The sequence below is a fragment of the Moschus berezovskii genome, chromosome 2, assembly GCF_049115385.1.
Source record: "Moschus berezovskii isolate FMDL1 chromosome 2, NW_MosBer_1.0, whole genome shotgun sequence".
NCBI classification, from domain to species: domain Eukaryota; kingdom Metazoa; phylum Chordata; class Mammalia; order Artiodactyla; family Moschidae; genus Moschus; species Moschus berezovskii.
This window is the reverse complement of record NC_142461.1, coordinates 13,678,424-13,699,227: the sequence shown is the minus strand read 5'-3', so window position 1 is coordinate 13,699,227 and position 20,804 is coordinate 13,678,424. Positions and strand designations below refer to the sequence as shown.

At 57.3% G+C, this 20,804-nt stretch overlaps 1 protein-coding gene across 1 annotated transcript in view; it reads left to right on the top strand.

The window, feature by feature from the left end:
* Positions 1–5,899: 5,899 nt before the first annotated feature.
* Positions 5,900–20,804, top strand: part of SDC3 (syndecan 3) — a 40,147-nt gene continuing 25,242 nt past the window's right edge. The window contains exon 1 of the mRNA XM_055398811.2: positions 5,900–6,517. Coding sequence (XP_055254786.2) covers positions 5,900–6,517 — 618 coding nt within the window. The remainder of the gene's footprint in view (positions 6,518–20,804) is intronic.

Here is a 20,804-nt window from a genome sequence, read left to right as displayed (position 1 = left end):
AAGATGCGCGACATGTCGTGGTGACGGTGGAGCTGTCTCCCCTTCCATCAGCCTGGGGTCGGGAGGGTCTCCGGCCCCCTCGATCCTTCTCGCTCTCCCCTCACACCCAGCCCTTTCCCAATTCCAGGTCACTCTCCTCCACCGGCTTTTTCAGTTGTTGCCCAGCTGGGCTGCTCCAGCCCCAGGATGAGGTGAGAAAGAAAATATATTTTTAGAGAGGCTTTTTTTTTTTTCTTCCAGGAAAATGACTCTAAATGTGCAATTTGTTCCCAGGAATGGGGGCGTGTGAGTGAAATGGCTTCTGGTACGGCAGAGCCCTCGTCTCCTGTGGGCTCCTCCTCTCATCCTGCTGCCCCTTCCCCATCTTCCCTCCCCTCCCCACTCAAAGGGAAGAGGGCAGGTGTGTGCTGCCCCTGCCCCAACAGCCGCTTCTGAGCCCTGTGGCCCTGGACTGGCCGGAAGGGGCCAGTATGGGTAGAGTCTTGGACATGAATGAGGCCTTTGTTGTGGGGTTGGTCCTACCTCGAGTTTTTGCAAACCACGGAGCAAGAGGCGGGTGGGTAAAGCAAAGCCCAGGGCTGGTGGTGAAGCCACCCGGGTTCTGCCACAGGCTGACTGTGTGTCAGTCACTTCCGCTTTTTCGGGCCTCAGTTTTCTTACCTGTGAAACAGGCAGATGAAGGGGCGGGGAGTGAGGAGAGCAACTCAAGACCCTACATGCTGTCATTCTAGGTCGCAGCGAGCAAACTCCAGAATCTTCTCGGCCTCACCCACACATATAACATTGGAAGCCTCCAGCTCGAGCTCAAGACTTTAGGAGCCCTCCTCTCGGGGGGGCAGAGCCTCAAGTGCGACCACTTCAGAGCACCCACTCTCGGAGGGGGGCCCACCATGGTTCAGTGGAGGTGCCACCACCATCATGAAGTCTTCCTATATTCCCCCCAGGATACCGAGCCCTCAGAGCAGGGTTAACCCCTCCCTGCCCAGGCTCCTCTGCTGACTCTGCTGGACTCAGTCGATGGTACCTGGCTGGGCTGTGGGCTTCTGTTCAGATGAATGTAAAACAAGTGAAGCTTAAGCTTTGGGGACCCTCACTGGCACAACCCCCTTCCAAAGCCAGTCCCTAATTTTGTATTCATGATCCCCTCAAATCATATAAACTCGGGCCCCACAGAGTTGGGTCCACCCCTGTTTTCACCCCACCCAGCCTGAGGCCAGAGCGTCTCTCCTGGAACAGTTGTTTCAGGCAATTTCTCCTCCCCTTCCACCTCCCCCTGGGCGGGTCGGTCTGGCACCTGAGCCAGGTGGACCCAGAGACGAGGTTTCCGCATCCACCTACCCCACTTGGGGTCTCTGTGACCTCCGCTCTCCCCTCTTGGGTGACCAGCCCAGGCCTGCTCTCTGGCTCCCAGGTCACTCATCTCAAACAAAAACGGACTTCCTCTCTCCCCCTCTTCCTCCTCCATACCTGCCCAAAGGGCCTCCCAGGAACCCTGTGGGTCCTTAGTTTGCAAACTCCCAGCTCACAGACCCAGGAAAGACCTGGGTTCGAATCCTAGCCCCATGTCTGGCAGCTGTGTGCCCAGGGGCATCACCCACTCTTCATCTTGAGGAGTCCCTGGCACATGGGGGGCTCAGGAAAAGCCTGAGGATTGTCTTCTGAGACCCTCACGCAAGCAGGCCCCTTGGCGGGCAGGGGGCTTCCCCAGATGGGGGCCAAGCCCTCCTGCTCCCACCCAGGCCCTGCAGGCTCTCTCCCAGCAGCCACTCAGCTTATCCCGTGACACTTCTACTTGCTGGTTCAGCAGACAGCCCGAGCCTTCCCAAGTTCCCTCTGTGGGCTCCAGCCGGAGACTTCTTGCCAGAATCCTCTTTCGCTTCCTGATTTTGGGGTCAATGACATCTTAAGACTTCTGTCATTTGGGCTTTTCTTGGAAGCAAATCCGGGCTCTGGCTCCATCATGAGTCTTGGGCAAGACAGGAAGTTATGATGGGAGAAGGTAGGTGCGGAGCAGCAGGGGGAGTCAGGGGAAGCCGAGGCGAGGCAAAGACTGCTTTTCCCACGTCTGTGACTGCCTTGAGCTGGAGGGCCGGTGAGGATCATAAAGACCCCTGTGTAGCCACAGGGAAGAGCACAGTGGAGCTCTGTCAGCCCCCTAACTTCCTGGCTGTGCAACCCCGGGCCAGTCACCTAAGCCTCTCAGGGTCCCAGCTTTCCCAACTAGAAACTGGTGACCAAGGAAGGCACAAACCCATGCACCCTGCTCCTCGTGTGCCAGGCTTTGCTGGTAGACTCCTCTTGGCAACGACGCTAGGAGGTGAGTGTGTTTGTGGCACACGAATCCTGGGCCGCAAGAGGAGTAGAGAGGGCGTTGTTGGCAGGCACCCTGGATGGTGTTTGGCGAAGGGCAAGCCCTCAGGAGGTCCTGGCTCTCATCACTTCACAGCAATGTGAGTTCCAAAGAGCCGGTCTGTTTAGCCAAACCTCTGGGAGCAGGTGGAGTCAGGCAACGATTTCTGAGCAGCTCCTGTGTTCCAGACCTGGAAATGCAACACAGGCCTGGAGCTCAGAGATTCCAGCAGAGGCCTCCACTTCCCTTTTGCTGCCTGGCTGGGGCAGAGAAAGGTCTGAATGGGGTGGATGGTGAGGCCTGGCTATTTGGCGCGCCTGTAGTGGGGTCATCTGGTCTCCAGGCTCCTCTGAGTGCATCCACAAGTTGGTTGTGTCCATGTGATGGTGAGAATTGCCTCACCTACTCTTAACCTCCCTCATCAAATGCCTCCCTCGACAGACTCTGGACCTGGCACTGCAGTGTTACTGTTGAGAACCTGGGTCAAGAGCTTAGCTCTCCCTCACCAGCTGGGTGACCCCGGACACGTCTCCTAACTTCTCTGGGCTGTGGTTCATCCCTTGTAAAGTGGGGATAAAGCCACTCCACAGGTGATGTGCAGTTTTAAGCCATACCTGGCGTCCAGTCAGCTCTGCTCCATTGTCCTTTGGGGGTACTGAGGTCTCCCACTTAGGGTGGGTGGGGGGTGGGAGTGGGGGGGGTGACAGACAGTAGAGACTGAAAGAGCTGGGAGGGCAAGCTTGGGTCTTGTCCAGGGTGCTAGCTTGGGGGTGGGTGGGATGGGTGGAGGTTAAGCCCCACCTGAGGGAGTCAGGAAGGCTCCCCCGAGGGGCCAAGCGGGCCACAGGAGTTGTGTTCTCACAGGAGTGGGGCAGAGCAGATGCTTGTGTGGATGGTGATCGCAGGTAAGGGAGACCCTGAAAAGCTGGGGTGCGGCTGCAGTGCACAGGTAGCTATAGGGAGGGGTTGTTGACGGCATGGAAAGTCAGGAGCTGGAACGCTGTGTGTGCAGCTGTGAACACCAAGGAGAGTGGGATGGGGGAGGGGGAGGGGCAGAACGAGACCCTCAGGGCTCAGACCCAGTTTAGCTCAGGCTGGGACCAGTGTCTCTTGAGGTGCGGCAGGGGGCGCTCCGGGCCTGCCCAGCCCAAAGAGTCTCCCCCCTCCCTGGGACGTCAGGGAAGAGGGCCACAGCTTCCAGAAGTCTTAGAACTGGCAGGGACCTCTGAAGGTGGGCCATGTAGGGACCTCTGAAGGTGGGCCATGCCCATTCTGTGCATGGGGACTGTCTTAATGTCCTCCCTGATGGCTAGTTTTCTGAGCCTCGTCTACTTGCCCAGACAGTGTGCTCAGAGTAGTCAGTGCCATCTGTGGCCAGTTCCAGCTGTTCCAAAGTCCCTCCTTACACAGAGCGGACATTGGCATCTCAAATGCCCTACCCTGACCCTGTTGGCCCCAAGTCTGCCCTTTTGGGGCTCCTCAGACCCAGCCTATTCCCTGGGCCTGTGGCAGCCCCTCTGGAAAGTAACTATCCTTATATCTGGGCCCCTTACTTAACAAGCATCATCTCAGCCACCCTGGTGGCTCAGATGGTAAAGAATCCATCTGCAATGCAGGAGACCAGGGTTTGATCATGGGGTCAGGAAGATCCCCTGGAGAAGGGAATGGCTACCCACTCCAGTATTCTTGCCTGGAGAATCCCATGGACAGAGGAGACTAGCGGGCTACAGTCCATTGGATCGCAGAGTTGGACATGACTGAGCCACTTTTACTGAACCCCAGTTCAATGGCCAGAAGAGCTCATTTAATCTTTACAACCTGGGGATGACCAAGAGGGAGGATAAAGGGAGGAGGGAGGTGAGAGGGGGGTTCAGGAGGGGGAACTCATGTACACCTGGGGCGAATTCATGTCAATGTATGGCAAAACCAACCAATATAATATTGTAAAATAAAAAAAAAATAAAGATCAATAAAAAATAAATAAACTACATGGATCCCTCATTAAAAAAAAAAAAAAATCTTTACAACCTGGCATGTAGCCCTGGGCCTGGCACACACGGCACTCACTTTATCTTTGGATGATGAATGAGTGAGTGACCATGTGGTCATGTTTTCCACATTACAGTTGGGAAACTGAGGCTCAGAGGGGTAAACTCACTCATCTAGAATCACCCAGCTCACAATTGACAGAATGGAGGTCTGAACCCAGGTGTTTGCCCAGTTGAGTCAGAGCTCTTTAACTCCAAGCAGTTACTGCCTCAGCTGGAACCAGCTCCCCACCTACTGGGCCCCATCAGCCCCTCTCCAGCCATCTTCCCAAGGGGCCTATGGCAGTCCCTAAAGGTTTGGCAATGGGATTCCCAGAGGCTGGGAGCTCAGAACTCCTAGGGATTTTTGAATCTCAGAGTGTTGAAGTTGTCCTGCCTTCCTCTTCAGATCTCTGCCCAAGGGCATCTGGATAAGGCTCTCGTGAGCTTCCTTGCAGGGAACGCCTAATGAAACTCCACCTGATGCTGAGCTGACCTTTGTCCTTTGACCCTCCTCTTAAGCCCCTGGAAGGACCAGTCCAGATTCATCCCACACTCCAAACCATGGCTGGTGCCAGGGTCTGTTCCTCGGGTCTACACCTGGCACTCTCCCCTGCTGGCTCCATCAGTCCTGCTTTCAGATTCCTCTTCCTTGAGGTGAATTGTTCCAGTTTCAGCTCAATGATTTCCCCTTTGCTGATGGCAGGCCCTGAACTGGGTCTGGGGAAAGGGAGGTTGGGGGCAGAGACTTTCAGCTTGCCAGGGCCAGCAAATAATCTCTCTCCAGGCCTCGGTTTCCCATCTAGGAAGTGGAGATATTGACAGCACCTACCTTATGGGGTCACTCATGTTAAGTACTTGGCATGGATCAGGGGCTTAGTAAATATACCCTTCTTCCTTCAAAACAGGTGGATGGGAGTGAGCGGAAAACACATTCACTGATCCAGCGAACTGGCACTGAACCACTGTTTTGCATCAGAGCAGTGCTGGGGACAGAGCAGTGAACAAGAGGAACCAAGCCGCTGCCCTCCTGGGACTCCAGTGCTAGCGGTGGGAGACCCCAGTGGGTAAGCGAAGGGCATCATATTTCAGGCGGAGATAAAAGCCACAGAGAAACCCACGATAAGCACCCAAGGGGACAAGACCACGGTGCAGGACACCCCCCATCTGGGACATACTTTTCAAACCACCTGCGCTGGGAGCAGAGGGGTCTGCAGCCTACAGTGAAGACTCCGAGTCTGGGAGAGCTGGCAGCGCCTGCCTGAGGTCACATAGCTGCGGGGAAAGAAGCACCTGGCCAGGTCTGTCCACGCAGTGACAGGGCCCGGAGGTCAACACGCGCTGGCGCAGAGCGGAGACTGAGGCCTGCTCTGTGGTCCTGCTGCCCACCTGTGTCCTGGAGACATCAAAGCCCAGTGAACTCAGATGACCTGTGGTCCCCCCTTGTGGACAGGCTAGAGGGGGTGCTGGATCCTGGGAGAGTCAGTGAACCCTTAGCGGGAGGGTACCCACGGGCAAGCAGATGAAACCCATCTACCCGGATTCTCTGGCGAGCCAGGTCGTACCCCGCACCTCCACGCGGGGTCCTTCCCGCTCCAAGCCCCGCGACGGCCCGGGGAGGCGCGCGCTGCGGGTCCCGGTCCCCAGAGCGAGGTTCGCGAGGCCGGCCGCCAGTCCCCGGGCGCACATTTTTCTCGGCACCCCCACCCCGCGGCGGCCGGGCGCGTGCGGAGCGCGGGGCGCGCGGGGACCCCGGCGGCGGGGGCGCTCGGCCCGGCCCCGCCCCTCGGCGCCCCGCCCCCCGCGCTGGGGGCGGCCCGGCGGCAGCGCACGCTTCCTGCGGGCGCGGCGGCCGTGGGCGCGGAGCTGCCGGGCGGAGCCGGGCCGCCGAGCCGGAGCCCCGACCGAGAGCGCGCCGGGCCAGCCGCCGGGCCGCGCCGCCGCCGCCGCCGCCGCCGCCGCCTCGGGAACAAAGGCGCCCGCCGCCGCCGCCGCCGCCGCCATGAAGCCGGGGCCGCCGCACCGCGCCGGGGCCGCCCACGGGGCAGGCGCCGGGGCCGGGGCCGCGGCCGGGCCCGGGGCCCGCGGGCTGCTCCTGCCTCCGCTGCTGCTGCTGCTGCTGGCGGGGCGCGCCGCGGGGGTGAGTGCCTCCCGTTCCCGCGCCCCGCGCCGGCCTGCGGGGGGCCCGTGCCTGGCCGCCCTTGCCTCCCAGGGGCTCGTTTGCCCTCGGCGGGGGGGCCCCTTCCCCGAGGGCGGCCTGGGGTCCCGGCTGGGGTCCGGGCGCGGGGCCGCGCTGGGCGTGTCTCGGCTCTGAGCGGACGTGGCTCGGTGCTTCGTGGGTGTGCCCGTACCGCGGCCACTTTTAGGGAACGGGGTCGCCTCCCCCTGCGGGGGGAAGGGTGTGCTTTCGGTTCTTTCCTCCGAGGGTCGTTGCAGGAGGGCCGGGGGCGGTGTCTGGGGGGGCGGGCTGCCCGGGGAGGGGGAGGGGTGGAGGAGGGGTGGAGGGTGACTTGTGTGAAGGTGACCTGAGGGGGCGAGTGAAGATGACCGCGTGTGTGGCCAGCTCCGTGGAGGGTGCTGTGACCCGTGGGGTGTGCACGCGTGCAGGATGAGGCGTGAGGACGAGCCCGTCCCCGTGATGGGGGCCCCGCGCCCCACCTGCGTGTGGTCGTGTCAGGGTGACCCATTGTGTGTGGTGTGCTCCCCGGGCTGTGCTGGAGACCGTGGGCCATGTGAGTGTGCTTGCAGAGGGTGACTGTGGTGGGGGGAGACCTCTGTGGTGTGTGTATGTGTGCAAGCGTGTGCAGGCAGGTGTGTGGTTGAGCCGGTGCATGGAGCACGCACCTCTTAGGGGGGCCGCGGGTATGCGGGTAGCGGTGAGCATGTATGACCTGACCCCTCAGTATCTCTTTGATTGACCGCAGCAGGCGTGGGGTTGAGCTCAGTCCCGGCTCCATCAGGGGCAGCAGGAAGAAAGGCCACCTCCTCCTCCCTGCGGGACCCAGGTCCCAAGTGAGTTCCCCGTGGGCACGTGTCTGGAGCCTGGCCCCGCCATGAACTGGGGAGACTTCTAGTTCCCTTGGTTGGTTCTAGGAGTTATGCCTAGCCCCCCCATTCCCCAGGGTGAGAGGAACCCAGGCCTCTCAGGCAACCCCCCAGGTGCCTGCTCTGCCCCTATAAGTCTCTTTGGGCCTCAGTTGGCCAGTCTGTGAAATAGGAGGAGGGTGGCAGGGGCATCTCGGACAGACATGCTATTCCTCAGTCCTCCCCTTCTGTCTGAGGGCTTTCAGCTGGCTGGGGTGGGGTGGGGAAGTGTTGAATGCCAGGCTGAGTACCGGGGCTGGTGGGCTGGGTGCCTCGTCCCCAGGTCTCCCCCACATGGAGTGAGGAAAAGAGGTCCCTGGGAGGGACAGAGATCCAACCCATCCTGGTAACTGGGTCCCTTTCTCAGCTACACTTCTGGAAGACCACCTTAGGAATCAGACTTGGAAGTCGTACAGCCTTGGGTTCCAATCCTGCTCTCAACCCTGATTCGTAATGTGACCTTGGACAACTTGTCTCTCATGTCTGAGCTTCCATTTTTCCCCTCTGCAGAATGGGGCTAGTAACACCCTCCTGAGAGATTAAATGAGTTGCCGTGTGTGCTGGCCCACAGAAGGAGCTCGGTGAATGTTTGATGTCTAGAAGAATGAAAAGGGGTGCCGATGCCATGCTTTAGACTCGGCAGCCCAGCGGGGACCCCAAGCTGGGTGAGCCCTGGGCAGCTCATGCCCCTCATAGAACTTTTCCTCATCCATAAAACCAGGTTCACGGTCTGTGCGCCGCGAGGCGGTGGAAGGAATGAAGTGAGCACACCGTGAAGTGAAAGGTCTCTGTGAGGCAGGTGGAGTGGGCGTGGCTTCGACCAGCGCTGGGTGGCAGATAAAGCCAACCCCCAGGGTCTGGGTCTGGAGGCTTAGGTGGGGGGGCTGGACATGGAGGAGAGGAAGGGCGGGGCTCCAGATGAGGTGGCAGAGGGTCCCCCACCCCCGTCTTCTCCAGGCTTCCCACCTTTCCAGGAGGAGGGATGTTGACTCATCTGACCTGGGAGCCAAAGGGTTAATGGGTGGTGCCCAGGGGCTAGGGGCACGGCACCAGAGGAAGAGGGTGATGCCTGCATCAGGAGGGACTGAAGTTAGATCAGAAGAGCCCCAATCAGGATGGCTTCAGGAGTGGTCTCCATGGTGGGGACCCCCAAGGGCATCCCTGGGGTGGTTAGTGGCTGACTCGGGGCAGGGGAAGGACTCAGGAAGGGTGATACCAAGGTGCTCACCAGCTTGAAAGGGAGTGTGTGTGTGTGTGTGTGTGTGTGTGTGTGTGTGTGTGTGTGTGTGTGTGTCTGTGTGTGTGTCTGTGTGTGTGTGTGTCTGTGTGTGTGTGTCTGTGTGTGTGTGTGTACAGGGCAGATTCTTGGATGGCCTCAGTAGGGGTAACAGGTCTCATTCATGCTGCACGCGTTGAGTTGGAGGAGTGTGTGTGTGTGTGTGTGTGTGTGTGTGTGTGTGTGTGTGTGTGTGTGTGTGTGTGTGTCTGTGTGTGTGTCTGTGTGTGTGTCTGTGTGTGTGTGTGTCTGTGTGTGTGTGTCTGTGTGTGTGTGTGTACAGGGCAGATTCTTGGATGGCCTCAGTAGGGGTAACAGGTCTCATTCATGCTGCACGCGTTGAGTTGGAGAGTGTGTGTGTGTGTCCTGGCGTCCTCTCTCTGAGAAACCAGCTGTCTATGACTGAGGGACGTCAGCCTTCAGGGTCACTTTGGTTGTTGAATTATACTTAAGTCTACCCAGAAAGACCTAGAGTGTGGACATCCTGGAAATTTTAGCTTTAAATTGCGTTCTTTGGATGATCAGGGCTGAAAGGGGACTTAGATAATCACTTAGTCTTGTTTGAATTCCCAGTGGTGGGAGTTCATGGCTTTGTGATCTTGAGAAAGCAATTTAACCTCTCTGCGCTTTCATTTTCACCTGTGAAAACTGGGAAGGATAGAACAAATGGGCTTAATATGTAAAGCTCTTAGCGTGGTGCCTGGCACATAGTAAACACTCAGCAAATGGTCTTTTCTTGTTCTTTGACAAGGTTGTCATTCTGTGATTGGGAACCTGGTAGGTGTGGGGAGTGGAACGGTGGGGGACCATGAGAAGAGGAAATCACTCAGGGAATTCTTTTGTTTATTTGTTTATTTTTGGCCACACTGGGTTTTCATTGCTTCATGCAGGCTCTCTCTACTTAGAGCGAGCAGGGGCTACCCTCTAGTTGTGTGCGGACTTGTTATTGCCGTGGCTTTTCTTGTTGTGGAACATAGGCTTTGGGGTGCACAGGCTTAGTTGCCTCGTGGCATGTGGGATCTTCCTGGATCAGGGATGGAACCTGTACCCCCTGCCTTGGCGGGTGGGTTCCTAACCCTGGACTACCAGGGAATTGCCCAGGCAGTTCTTCTGAAGCCCCCAGCTCTGGTGGTTCCTGCTCACTCCCCACCCCCATGATTTCAAGCATCCAGGAGTTCCCTACTCTGCTCCCCTCAGCTGCTCTGGTTGGCTGTGAACACTGAGTTGCCAGGGCGAGACTGTCCTCACTGTAAAACTTAAATGGTGGGGGACCCCTGGGCGGTTCCAGGCCAGGCCCTGACAACAGGGATACCTTAGGGATCTGTAACTGTTAGCCCCCAAGATGGCAGGGACTTGGGGACAGAGATTTTGAGTAAGGGATTTCTCCGTTTCAACATTCTTACCTGTCAAATAGGGACCATGACAGTGCCAGCCTCACAGGGATGTTGTGATGAGAAAACGAGCTCCTTGGCTAGACCCAGCACTGTCTGTTGGGTCTCAAGAGATGGGACCTTTCTAGGAGGGAGCTTAGGGAGGGCTTCTTGGAGGAGGAGGTTTTAAGCTAAGCTATGTGCCATATGGCACTGAGCAAGCTGTAGCCTGTCCTGACCCTCAGTTTTCTCACTTATCAACTGGGGACCAATACTTGATGCATAGAACTGCTATTAGGGAGTGTGGAGGGGGGAGAGTCATATCATTCTCCTGGCCGAGTTGGGATTGGAACTTGGTGCCTTCTGCTTCCTGGGGAGCAGCACAATGCGCCCCAGCTGTGAATTCAGTGTGTTTCTTGTTCCCTCACACTAGGGTTTGGCATGGGGTGTCTTTGAAAACAAATGACTGTCCCATCCCATGGACTGGATCCCGTAGGGTCCTGGGAGGCCCCAGGGCAGCGCTGGGGCAGGGGCAGCTTTGGACTTGAGACCTGGAAAATGCTGGGGCAGTGGTGAGGTGGGTGAGAGGGGCATGATGGGGGGGAGAAGGTAGAAACAGAGCTCCCCTCACCCCCAAGCCACAGGTCCTCCTGAGTGCAGGCCTCCCTCCTGCCCCTCCCATCGGAGCTGGGACTGTCCCCCAGAGCTGCTGAAGGGGAGGGAGAGGGATGGGTCATTCCAGAGAGGGCTGTGGTAGGATTCCTTCAGGCTGGAGCAGAGGGAGGCAGCTGTGGGTGGGAGGTGGTGAGCTGAACAGGGGCCGAGGCCCTGATTTGGATGGCAGCATCCACACCTTGGAGGGCTTAATAATACAAAAAGCAGCTAATGCTCACTGGGAGCCCTTCCCATTGAGCACTTGGTATATATTGGCTCATTTAATCATGATAATCTTTGGAGGTAGGAGTTGTTAGAACCCCCATTTTACAGATGCGGAAAACTGAGGCGCAGAGAGGTTAAGCAGCTTGCTCAATGTCACACAGTTGGAAAGTGGCAGAGCAGGATTGAGCCAGGGCCTGGCAGGCTAATAGAACTGGGTTGCAGTCCTCATTTCAGTGTCTCTTGCCATGTGATCCTGGGCAAGGTTCTTACTTCTCTTTTAGCCATCCCTACTCCCAAATTTCCTTCTCCAGGGGATCTTCCCGACCCAGGGAACGGTAACCCACTCCAGTATTCTTGCCTGGAGAATCCCATGGATGGAGAAGCCTGGTAGGCTACAGTCCACGGGGTCGCAAAGAGTCGGACACGACTGAGCGACCGAACGAATGAACGAACTCCCAAATTATGCCTGCATTACCTGCTTCATGAATGCCTGTTCCTTGCCAGGCTCTGGGCCAGGCACGTCCCCTGTCTTTTTTCTTTTAATTCTCACTGTAGCCTTGGCAGTGGGTGATGCTACACATGTGGTAGGTGGGGGAGGGGTCTGGCTCTGGAGCCCTTGCTCCCGCACTGCCTCTCAAGCCTCCATGATCTGTCAGTGAGCTCTTCTGAGGGTCTTGGGGGCTGAATCAAGGGAGAGCTTTATAAACTGCAGGCAGTCAACAAGGTGCGGGGGTTGGGGGGAGAGGCTTGTGTCTGAGTCATGTGACCATGGCCCAGGCGAGGGGAATGTTTAGAACGTCAGGATGAGAAGGGTCTAAAAGTTAACATGCCCCCTGGACACCCTCTGGATGCCCCCAGTGTTGGGGCTGATTCTCTGCACAGATGACCAGACCTGCCTTTAATCCCCTCTGACTCTTAGAAAGTTATGTGGAGTCCCGATCTATGTCCGCGTCACCCCATCCCTGAGTCCTGGCCCTCTTACACCTGCGGGTCCCTCTGGCCTGAGTGACGGAGGCTCAGAGGGAGGGAGTGACTTGGAGGTCACACAGCAGTCTGGAGAAGGGTCTGACACTTTCTGGGAAGACCGTGAGCACCTTGGGGGGGCTCTCTGGCTACCTTGCTCTTTGCTGTACCCCCATGGCCAGCACTGTGCCTGGCCCAGAATGGAATGGTTTGCGTGAATGAGGGAAGGAAGGAAGGAAGCCAGCACTGTGAACTTTGGAGCCCAGACTGGGGCCTTGTGATGTCTCCTGTGGAGGTGAGTTGGGGTGAAACACTGAGGGGCCTTGAGGCTGGCAGAGTCCTGCAGGGTCCAGGCGTGTGCCTGTGGGCCAGGAGGCGCCAGGGGGCCACGGGGGGCCGGGGGCCTGTGGTCTGAGCACCGAGGCGTGGCCACCGCATCTGGGTGGGACGGAGGCCTTGTGGTTCTGGGCTCCAGCCCAGCTGCTTGGAGCCCTGTGATTTTGTGTCGGGGATGGGGTGGGGAGGCGGGGTGGCTGGAGCCAGGAGCCATCCCTGGGTCCAGGCCCTTGCTCGTCCCTCAACTGCCCCCTGAAGCAGAGAACAGGGTCTGGGCTGGACCACCTGGTGAGTCTTGCTGTCCCCCTAACATTCCACCGCATCCTGGGAAGATCAGGCCAGTGCCCGCCCAGTAAACATTTGTTGACTGACCCCCACCCCCACCCCCGCCTTGGCTCCCAGCCTCCCAAGATTCCAGGAGGCTGGGTCAGACTCTCTTCCGGCCCCCCTTCCCTCCAGAGCAGGCCCTGGCCAGAGGGGCGTCCTCTCCCCTCCCCCCACTGACCAGGCCTAGTCTCAGCGCCAAACAGGAAGCTGTGATTACAGGGGGAGTCTGAGCAGCAATGGCTGAGAGCCCGGCGGGGGGATGGGGTGAGGGTGGCCCCTGTCAAGTGATCTGGCCCCTTCCCTACCTGGCTGCAGAGGGTGGAGGGCAGGGAGTGCCTGTGGCAGCCTTTTATACCTGGTGGAGAGTGTTCTTCATGCCCCAGCTGCCTGAGGTCTGCCTTCTTCCCATCCCTGGGTCCCCACCTGGGCCTTGATGATGTCTCTTTGTTGGGGGGGGGGGTGTCTCCAAACCTGAGGGTGCAGCTTGAAGTAGTGAGAGAAACAGGAGCCCCAGAGCCCACTGGACCAGGGTTGAGATCCTGCTTTTGCCAGTTTCTGGCTGTGTGATCTTGGCAAGTTCACATAACCCCTCTGAGCTTCAGCTGCCTCCTCTTTAAAAGGAGTGAAGAGTAGTACCTCTGCCTCCGAGTTCTTTGAGAAGGAGAATCCAGAACAATAAAGTGCCTGGTAAGAAGTGGGCTTCTCCTACAAACAGCCATCTCTTCCACTTACCTGCTTTGGTCTTGCTCTTTTCCTGTGCCTTTCTTGGTCTCACTGAGGAATTGTTTTGCGGGGGTGGAGATAAGGTTTTCTCTTGGAGAGTGTGGGAACCAAGTTTGAAGGATCATGGATGACCCAAAGTAGAACCCTGGGGGTGGGGGCTGCCCTAGGAGAGAGAACTTGGGCCAGAACTCCCCATTGCAACAGTCAGGGTTGGGGCCAGATTAGAGGAAGCACTTTCCGGTGACTTGTGGTACTGAGTTCACCGGGATTTTGGTTCTTCGGAGTTGTTGTTGGCAGCCTGTGGTCCAGTCTGGAGGTAGTAGATCAGACTTGATGACTTTTCAGGCCCTATCAGTCCTGGAACCCCAGAGAGACCTTGCTGTTGGAGGTATCACCCAGAACATGGTAACACTGGACCCTCTCTCTTTCCTCCCAGCTGGGGAGCCCCTCAGCTGCGTTGCATTTATCACACACATCATGGTCCAGAGTCGCTGACTGTTGATGTTTACAGAGGACCTCAGGGATGAAAGAGCCCTAAAGAGACTCGCAGCCTGGCCGCCTTCTAGGCTCACAGATGGGAGTCCTCAGGCTTGGAGATGGCCTGGGGCCTTGCCCAAGGATTGGGGCTGATCCTCCAGCCTGTGGTCTCCTTGAGCCTTCTGATGCTGGTGGCATGCCATTCCTTTAGAAGAAGGCTTGGTGATGTCATGCCACCTGCCGGGGCTTACGTGCCTGGGTGCTGGTGAAGCTGGATGTTTGGTTGCTTTTCAGCCTACTCTGGATTCTGTCTGTCCTGTTGCCAACTTGGTCATCACACTCCTTCAGGAGCAAGGTTTTCTGAGATGAGCGATGAGGGTTGGGGGTTTGGGGTGCTGGGGAGAAACCTGAGGGGTGGGAGTTGGGGGTGGGGGATAATACCGATTAGGGCCTATATCCTACTTCTGGGATGGGCCATGGGCTTACTTCCCTCTGGGGTCAGCCTCAACCCAAGCCCTCCCAGAAACAGCACCCCTGTGCTGCCAGCCAGGTCCCACCCCCCCATCCCTTTCCCCACCCCCCAATCTCTGCTCACCAGCCCAGACTTTAATAAGGGTAATTTAGAATCAATCACCAGCAGGATCTCAGAAATCTAATTGCAACAAGCTGATTGCCAATTCGACTGCGGGCACCAGGGGGCTACAGGTGGCTCATTAGGCCTGTCTTCCCTCCCTGGGCTGGGGTTTGGGGGGCCGTGTGGGGACTGAGCAGGCAAGGCTCCAGGAAAGGTGGGGGTGGCAGTTATATTGGGAGCAAGGGAAGGCTATTCTTACTTCTTGGGGTGCCTGGCAGAACCCACATACTGCCGCCCTCTCCAGGGTCCATGGCTAGAGCAGGTGCCCATGTCTGTCTGCACCGTTTGCTCACCCACCATGTGTTTACCGAGACTCCTCATGGCCAGGCTGCCATCGAGGGTGGGGTGGAGGTGTCCACTGCCGAGTTTTACCTGGTTCCTGCCCTCAAGTTGCTCCGCTGTTGGGGAGTCAGGTGCAGTGGTGACAGCGATAGTGGCCAGTCTTTGCAGAGTGCGTGCGATGTACCAGACATAGTTCCAGGTGCCTAACACGCTTTATCTTAGTTCTTACCATGACACTACACGGTAGATATTGTTACCCCATTTTACAGATGGTGACACAGAGGCCCAAGAGCTTAGGCAGTGTGTTGCAGGTGAGACAGTTAACACGCGGCTGGAGTGTGCTTCCTGATATGCCCTGTTGTTTGGTAGGGTAGGCCGAGGAGGCTTGGGGCCTGTCTCTTGATGGACTACTCTGTTCATTCTGCAAACGTGAATTGAGCACTTGCTGTATGCCTGGCCCTGTGCTGGGGGCTGTGGGCGTGCAGGAGTATCTTGTGTGTGTTCTGCCTCTTGTCGGTGAGCCTTGTTTGGTGGGTTTGTGTCCCTGTGAGGGCAGGCATTGAAGAGAAGCAGGGAGGAGGCCCTGCTTCCCTCCCCGGCGGGTTCGAATCCCAGCTCTGCCACAGAAGCTTCGTGAACCTGGGCACGCGACTCCTGGAGTTCGTCTTTTCTCCTCCTCTGTCACCTGGGCCAGTAAAGTCTGGTTCACTAGGCTGGGATGAGGAGCAGTGCTGCGGGAGGGGCAGCTAGTTAATGAGTTAGCAGGTAGTTAAAAGGAAGCTGCTGCTGAATAGTTACTTGTATATTACTTGTTTTAATGGTTATACTTTCCCTAAGATTGTTGTGTCTCAGAGTGAACCTGCTTCAGGCTTGTCCTGTGGCTATGGGGCAGCTTCCCACCTCCCACCCCCATCCCCAGCATCTACTTTCACATCTGTGAAGTGGGGAAACTGGGCTGGGTGACCCAGTGGCTCTTCCAGTCTTCACATTTGAGGAACTCTCAGAAAGACCAGAAGCCAGAGAGGGCAGGAGCTGACCTGGGGTAGCCCAGCTGGGAAGGGAGGGCAGGCCGGCTGGGCTGGGGCAGAGGACAGGTGGCCTGTCTATTGTTTCTCCTGGGACAGGGTAGGAGGTGCCCTTTCCTTGCCCATCATGCTGAGCACCGTCTTCCGTCCCAGCCTCTGGGACATGATCCAGGCCAGTTGGAAGCTGGGCTGCAAGTCTGGTTTCCTGGGCAGAGAGTTTCCTGGGCAAGGAGTCCAGTGCCTGAGGTCTTGTCCATACTCTGCCGCTGACCTGCCAGTCACTTTTAGCCACTGTTTACTGATGTCCCTTCTACGTCTGACCTGTGCTGAGCACTAGGAACCCTGCGGGGGCTCAGCCTGGTCCCTGATCTCATGAAGCTTCCAGTTAGGTGAGGGCTGAGGAAGTGAAGGGGAAAGGGAAGGTGGTTTTTGGCTCTAGGGAATCAGGGAAGGCTCCCTGGAGGAGGTGTCCTTTGTTTCAGGCCTTGAAGGATGGCAGCAGATTGATAGGCAGAGGAATCAAGATGGACAAAGGCTCAGAGGTGGGAAAGGTCATGGTATAATAGGGAACTGAAATGTGGTTAAAGGCAGCAACTCCCAGCTGGGGGAAGGGAGCCATATGTGAAAGTGGGAACATATTTCCCTTGGGTGGGGGGAGGAGCCATTGCTGGAGGGCGTGCTGTTTCTAATGAGAGTGTGTTGCTTCTTGCATTTAACAGACATTCACTGGGCACCTCCTGGGTGCCTGGCCCTGTACCACAGGATGTTTTGGGGCTGAACAGTTGAACACAATAGTGCCTTGGCGTGGGAGACCCCAGTTGGTCTCAAGGTGGGCTTTGAGGCCAAAGCAAGGTATTGGGTTCCATCCTCAAGGAGAGGACATTGGTCTGTAAAATGGGTGCAGCCCCATCCTGCCCTGGGGGGGCTGGCATGTGATGCCAACAGGAGCATGGGTGTGATCGTATTAATATTGAATGATGCCTGTTGAGGGCCTGCCATGTATGACATACTCTGCCAAATGTCTTATGTATAAAAGTTCATTTAATCCTTACAAGCTTATGAAGGAGACACCGTTATTACCTTGATTCTACAAAAGAGGGAATTGGGGCACAGAGAGGTTAAAAAAATATGTCCAAGATCACAGAGCCAGTAAGTGGCACACTTACTAGAATTTGAACCCAAGCAGTCTCCCTGAGGTTGCAAGAGTCGGACACGATTTAGCGACTAAGCCACACCACCAGTCTAGTGTCAGTGTCTATCTGGTACATAAGCGCTGCTCAGGCTACTTTGTGTGCTACAAACTGTAAAGGGTGGTGCCCTGAGAGAATGAATTTAAGGCTAGTCAGGTCTTGCTGGGTGAGCCTGTGGGGTTGCTGTGGGGGAGCCCTGACCCAGACTTTGGGTTCTTGGCTTCCATACGGGGCTTCTCTGTTGCATGTTTTCTGTTCAGGTTGGGCTGTGGGCTGAGACCAGCCCAGACTGGGGGAAGATCAGAGGACTAAAGATGATTTGCTCAGGAAGGGCCTTGGAAACACTGTTGTCCAACTTTTTCATGGTCCTGAAGGGGAAACGGAGGCCAAAGGAATGACCTCATTCCCTTGGGTCTTTTGAGAAGGTCTTTTGAGATCTAGTAGTTCATCCTTTTTGGAGGAGGGCATGGCAACCCACTCCCGTATTGTTGCCTGGAGAATCCCCATGGACAGAGGAGCCTGGTGGGCTTACAGTCCATGGGGTCGCAGAGTTGGACACACTGAGAAACTAAGCACAGCACAGTTCAACCTTTTTGTTTAACCTACAAGGAAATTGAGGTTCAGAGAGGTACAATGACTTGCTTGAAGTAACACAGCGAGGTTGTGGCTGAGCTGGGACTAAGAACTATGTCTCTTGACTCCTAGGCAGGACAGCATCCCCTGTACTGTGCTTCTTCTCTTTACCTATCTCTTTGTGCAAAGACTGCATGCCCAGCTCCCATTGACCTCTCCCAGGAAGCCTTTCCTAACCTCTTCAAGAAACTGAAACTGAAGTCGCTCAGTCATGTCCAGCTCTTTGCAACCCCATGGCCTGTAGCCTACAAGGTTTCTCCGTCCATGGGATTTTCTAGGCAAGGGTACTGGAGTGGGTTGCCATTTCCTTCTCCGGGGGATCTTCCCGACCCAGGAATCGAACCCGGGTGTCCCTCACTGCAGGCGGAGGCTTTACCCTCTGAGCCACCAGGGAAGCCCCTGTGCCAAACTGATTCCATTCAGCGCTCTCAGGGTGCTTTGCTAGCCTCATCCTTTTGCCCCACACCCCACTACCACCCGAGACTCCTGGCTATCCCCTGAGTACAGAGGACAAGGTTATCTCTTTTGCTTTCCTGTCTACCCACATGCTCTTCACTCTCCACAGACTGTTATTCTCCAGCAAACTCCTACTCATCTTTCAAAACCCAGCACAGATGTCCCCTTCTCTGGGGATCACTTACCAACCTCTCCTCCCAGCTCCCAAGCACAGTGAGCCCTTCCTCAGCCCCTTCCCTCCTGCCTCCCCATTCTAGAGTCCCAGGCACCGCTCTTCTCCAAGCGCTAGGATTCACTGCTGAGCCCAGTTGTGTGACATGAGCTTCACAGTGTCTGACTCCCCACAGGGTTCCATCCTTACCTCCCTGGAGCCCTCACCTGGATCCACTGTTGCAGCAGCCGCCCCTCCGTTACATCATCTCCCCGGCCAGCCTCACACTTCTTAGTTTGTTTCATTTCCCTCAGTTCGGACATTGCTGCACCGTTCCCCCCTCTTCTCTCGCACCTCCTCAGACTGCTTTACTTCTGGCTCTCCCCTGCTGTCACACCTCCTCCTTTCTCCCCGGCGCCCTGCTCCTGTGATCCCCAAGCCTGGAGAAGAGGCGAGCGGAGGCTGGCAGTGGGGCGCAGAGGGCGCTTGCTGCCTCACTACCCAAGACTTGGGCTTGGTTACGAGCGCCCTTCCCCCTCTGTCCTCCGTCTCCCGGCCCCGGCCATCTCCTGCCCACCGCCGCCTCCGTCTCTCCGTCTGTCCACTGTCCGCGCCTCCCCTTCCCTCCATCCTTTGCTGTCTCCCTCTTCCTGCCCTGGTTCCCCAGAGGACTCTGCCTCATGCCCTCCCTGGAACCTCCCATCTCTCTGACTGTGACCCAGGGTGGGTAGGACCTGAAGGGGGGACAGGAGTCTTTGGGGGCCGAGGGGTGTTTAGGGTCAGGGCTAGAGGGCCGACTCTACTCCTCACCCTCTGGGCCCAGGAGCCCCACACCCCCACCCGTTCCCTTCATCCTCCCCTCCAGAAGCGTAGTTTTCTGGACAAAGGCCCATAGGAGGTGAGCCCCTAGTTGCACTGTTTGGATGAGGATGTGGTGCCCAAAGACGGAGCTTGGATGTTCAGGATTCCCAGTAGTGAGAGGCAGAATGTCTCCTCCTGGGAGCTGAGCCCTGGCTTGGCTGAGTCCTGTGGTCCCATGAGACGGGGAGCTGGAACACTCGTTGGGGACAAATCTCATATCTAGTCTGTGTCTGGAGGGCTGCCTGCAAGGCTGTGGTTGCGCCCAGGGTGATCCTTTATCACCACATTTCTGTTTCGGTTCGGGTGAAGGGCTGGGTTTGTGGGTGTGTGTGTGGTGCTGTGTGTCTACGCTGGTGCACTAGGGGCCCAGGGGTCCCTGTGGGTAGGAAGGAGGTTTGTGGCTGCTCCTTTGCCATCAGCTGTTTTGGTGGCTCTGATGTGAGGCTGGGGGAATCAGGAACCCCCTTTCTTGGCTGTAAGGGGGCGTGCTTCCAACACCTGGAGTGGCCATGGGTATTATCAGGAGGACAGCAGGAGTTAGGAGACACTCTCCCACCTCAGGGTGGGGGGATTGAGGCACGGGTAGAAGCGCGAGCATGTGCAGGCCCGTTTGTGTGTGTCAAAGAGCACACACCTGTCCTGCGCACACGTGTGGAGACACAGACCCTTGTATGTGGACACACACAGGCACTCAGAGACAGGGATACACATTCCCCCAGTGCACGTGAGCCACTCACAGGGAGACAGCCCCTGTGCTCACACGAGCACACCCAGGCCCATGTCTCAGGCATCTCAGCCCACCTCAGACAACCTGAAGGGGTGCGGGCACAAATGCAGCTGCATGCCTGCCCAGAAATGCCCCTCCAAGTGCCACCTGCGTGCCTCCACATGACTGCATGCACACGCGTGTGTGCACACACATGTATATACATGGGTTGCTGGGCTTGTAAACTACCAGGAATGTGTCCGTCCTTAATCCCAGCTCTTAATCCCAGAGTCCAGGGAGCCCAGGCCAAAGGGGCAGCTGGTCAGCTGGCCTCCTTAGAGGTGATTAAGGCATGGGCGGGGGCGGGTGCAGGGGACGCAGAGCTGTGTCTTCTGCCTGACCTCCAGAGATGCCACAGAGCTCAGAGCTTGGGTTCCATCTGAGACTTGGTTACATGGAATTTACCAACCCTGGGGTGCAGACCTGCTGGGGAGGCCAGCCAGGGGTGTGGCTGGTGTGTCTCCAAGGAGAGTGACAGCTGCGTCAGGCCAGGGGAGGCGGACCCTTTACTTAACCACCTGCCTGCTGGGGCCTCAGTGGGAAGCCTTCTGGGCATTCTGACCTATGGGAACCCTGTTTCTGGCTGGAGCGCTTCTGGACCAAGTGGGAAAATGAGGCCCCACCAGGAGATGCTGAATTTGGGGTCCTGAGTGGGGAGGAAGGTGGTCACTGAGACAAGGGTGGGGTGGGGAGGGAGTAGGGGCTGAGCTGGCATCGGAGGCATCTGCACCTGGGGCACTGGAAACGCACGAGGACACGTCGGGTCATCATGGGACTGGGGATGCTGCTGGTGGTGTTTACTGGGTAGGGGTCAGGGCTGCCAAGTACTCCTGGGCTGGGAGAGCTGTCCCACCCCGGCGTCCGCAGTGCTCCTGTTGAGAACTGCTGTCAGGTCATGCAGCCTGGGAGGGGTCAGCATGGTCCACAGCTCAGAAGTGAGACTCTGCCCAGTGCGCTGCGGGAGGGACAGCCATGCATACTGCCCAAGGCGCCA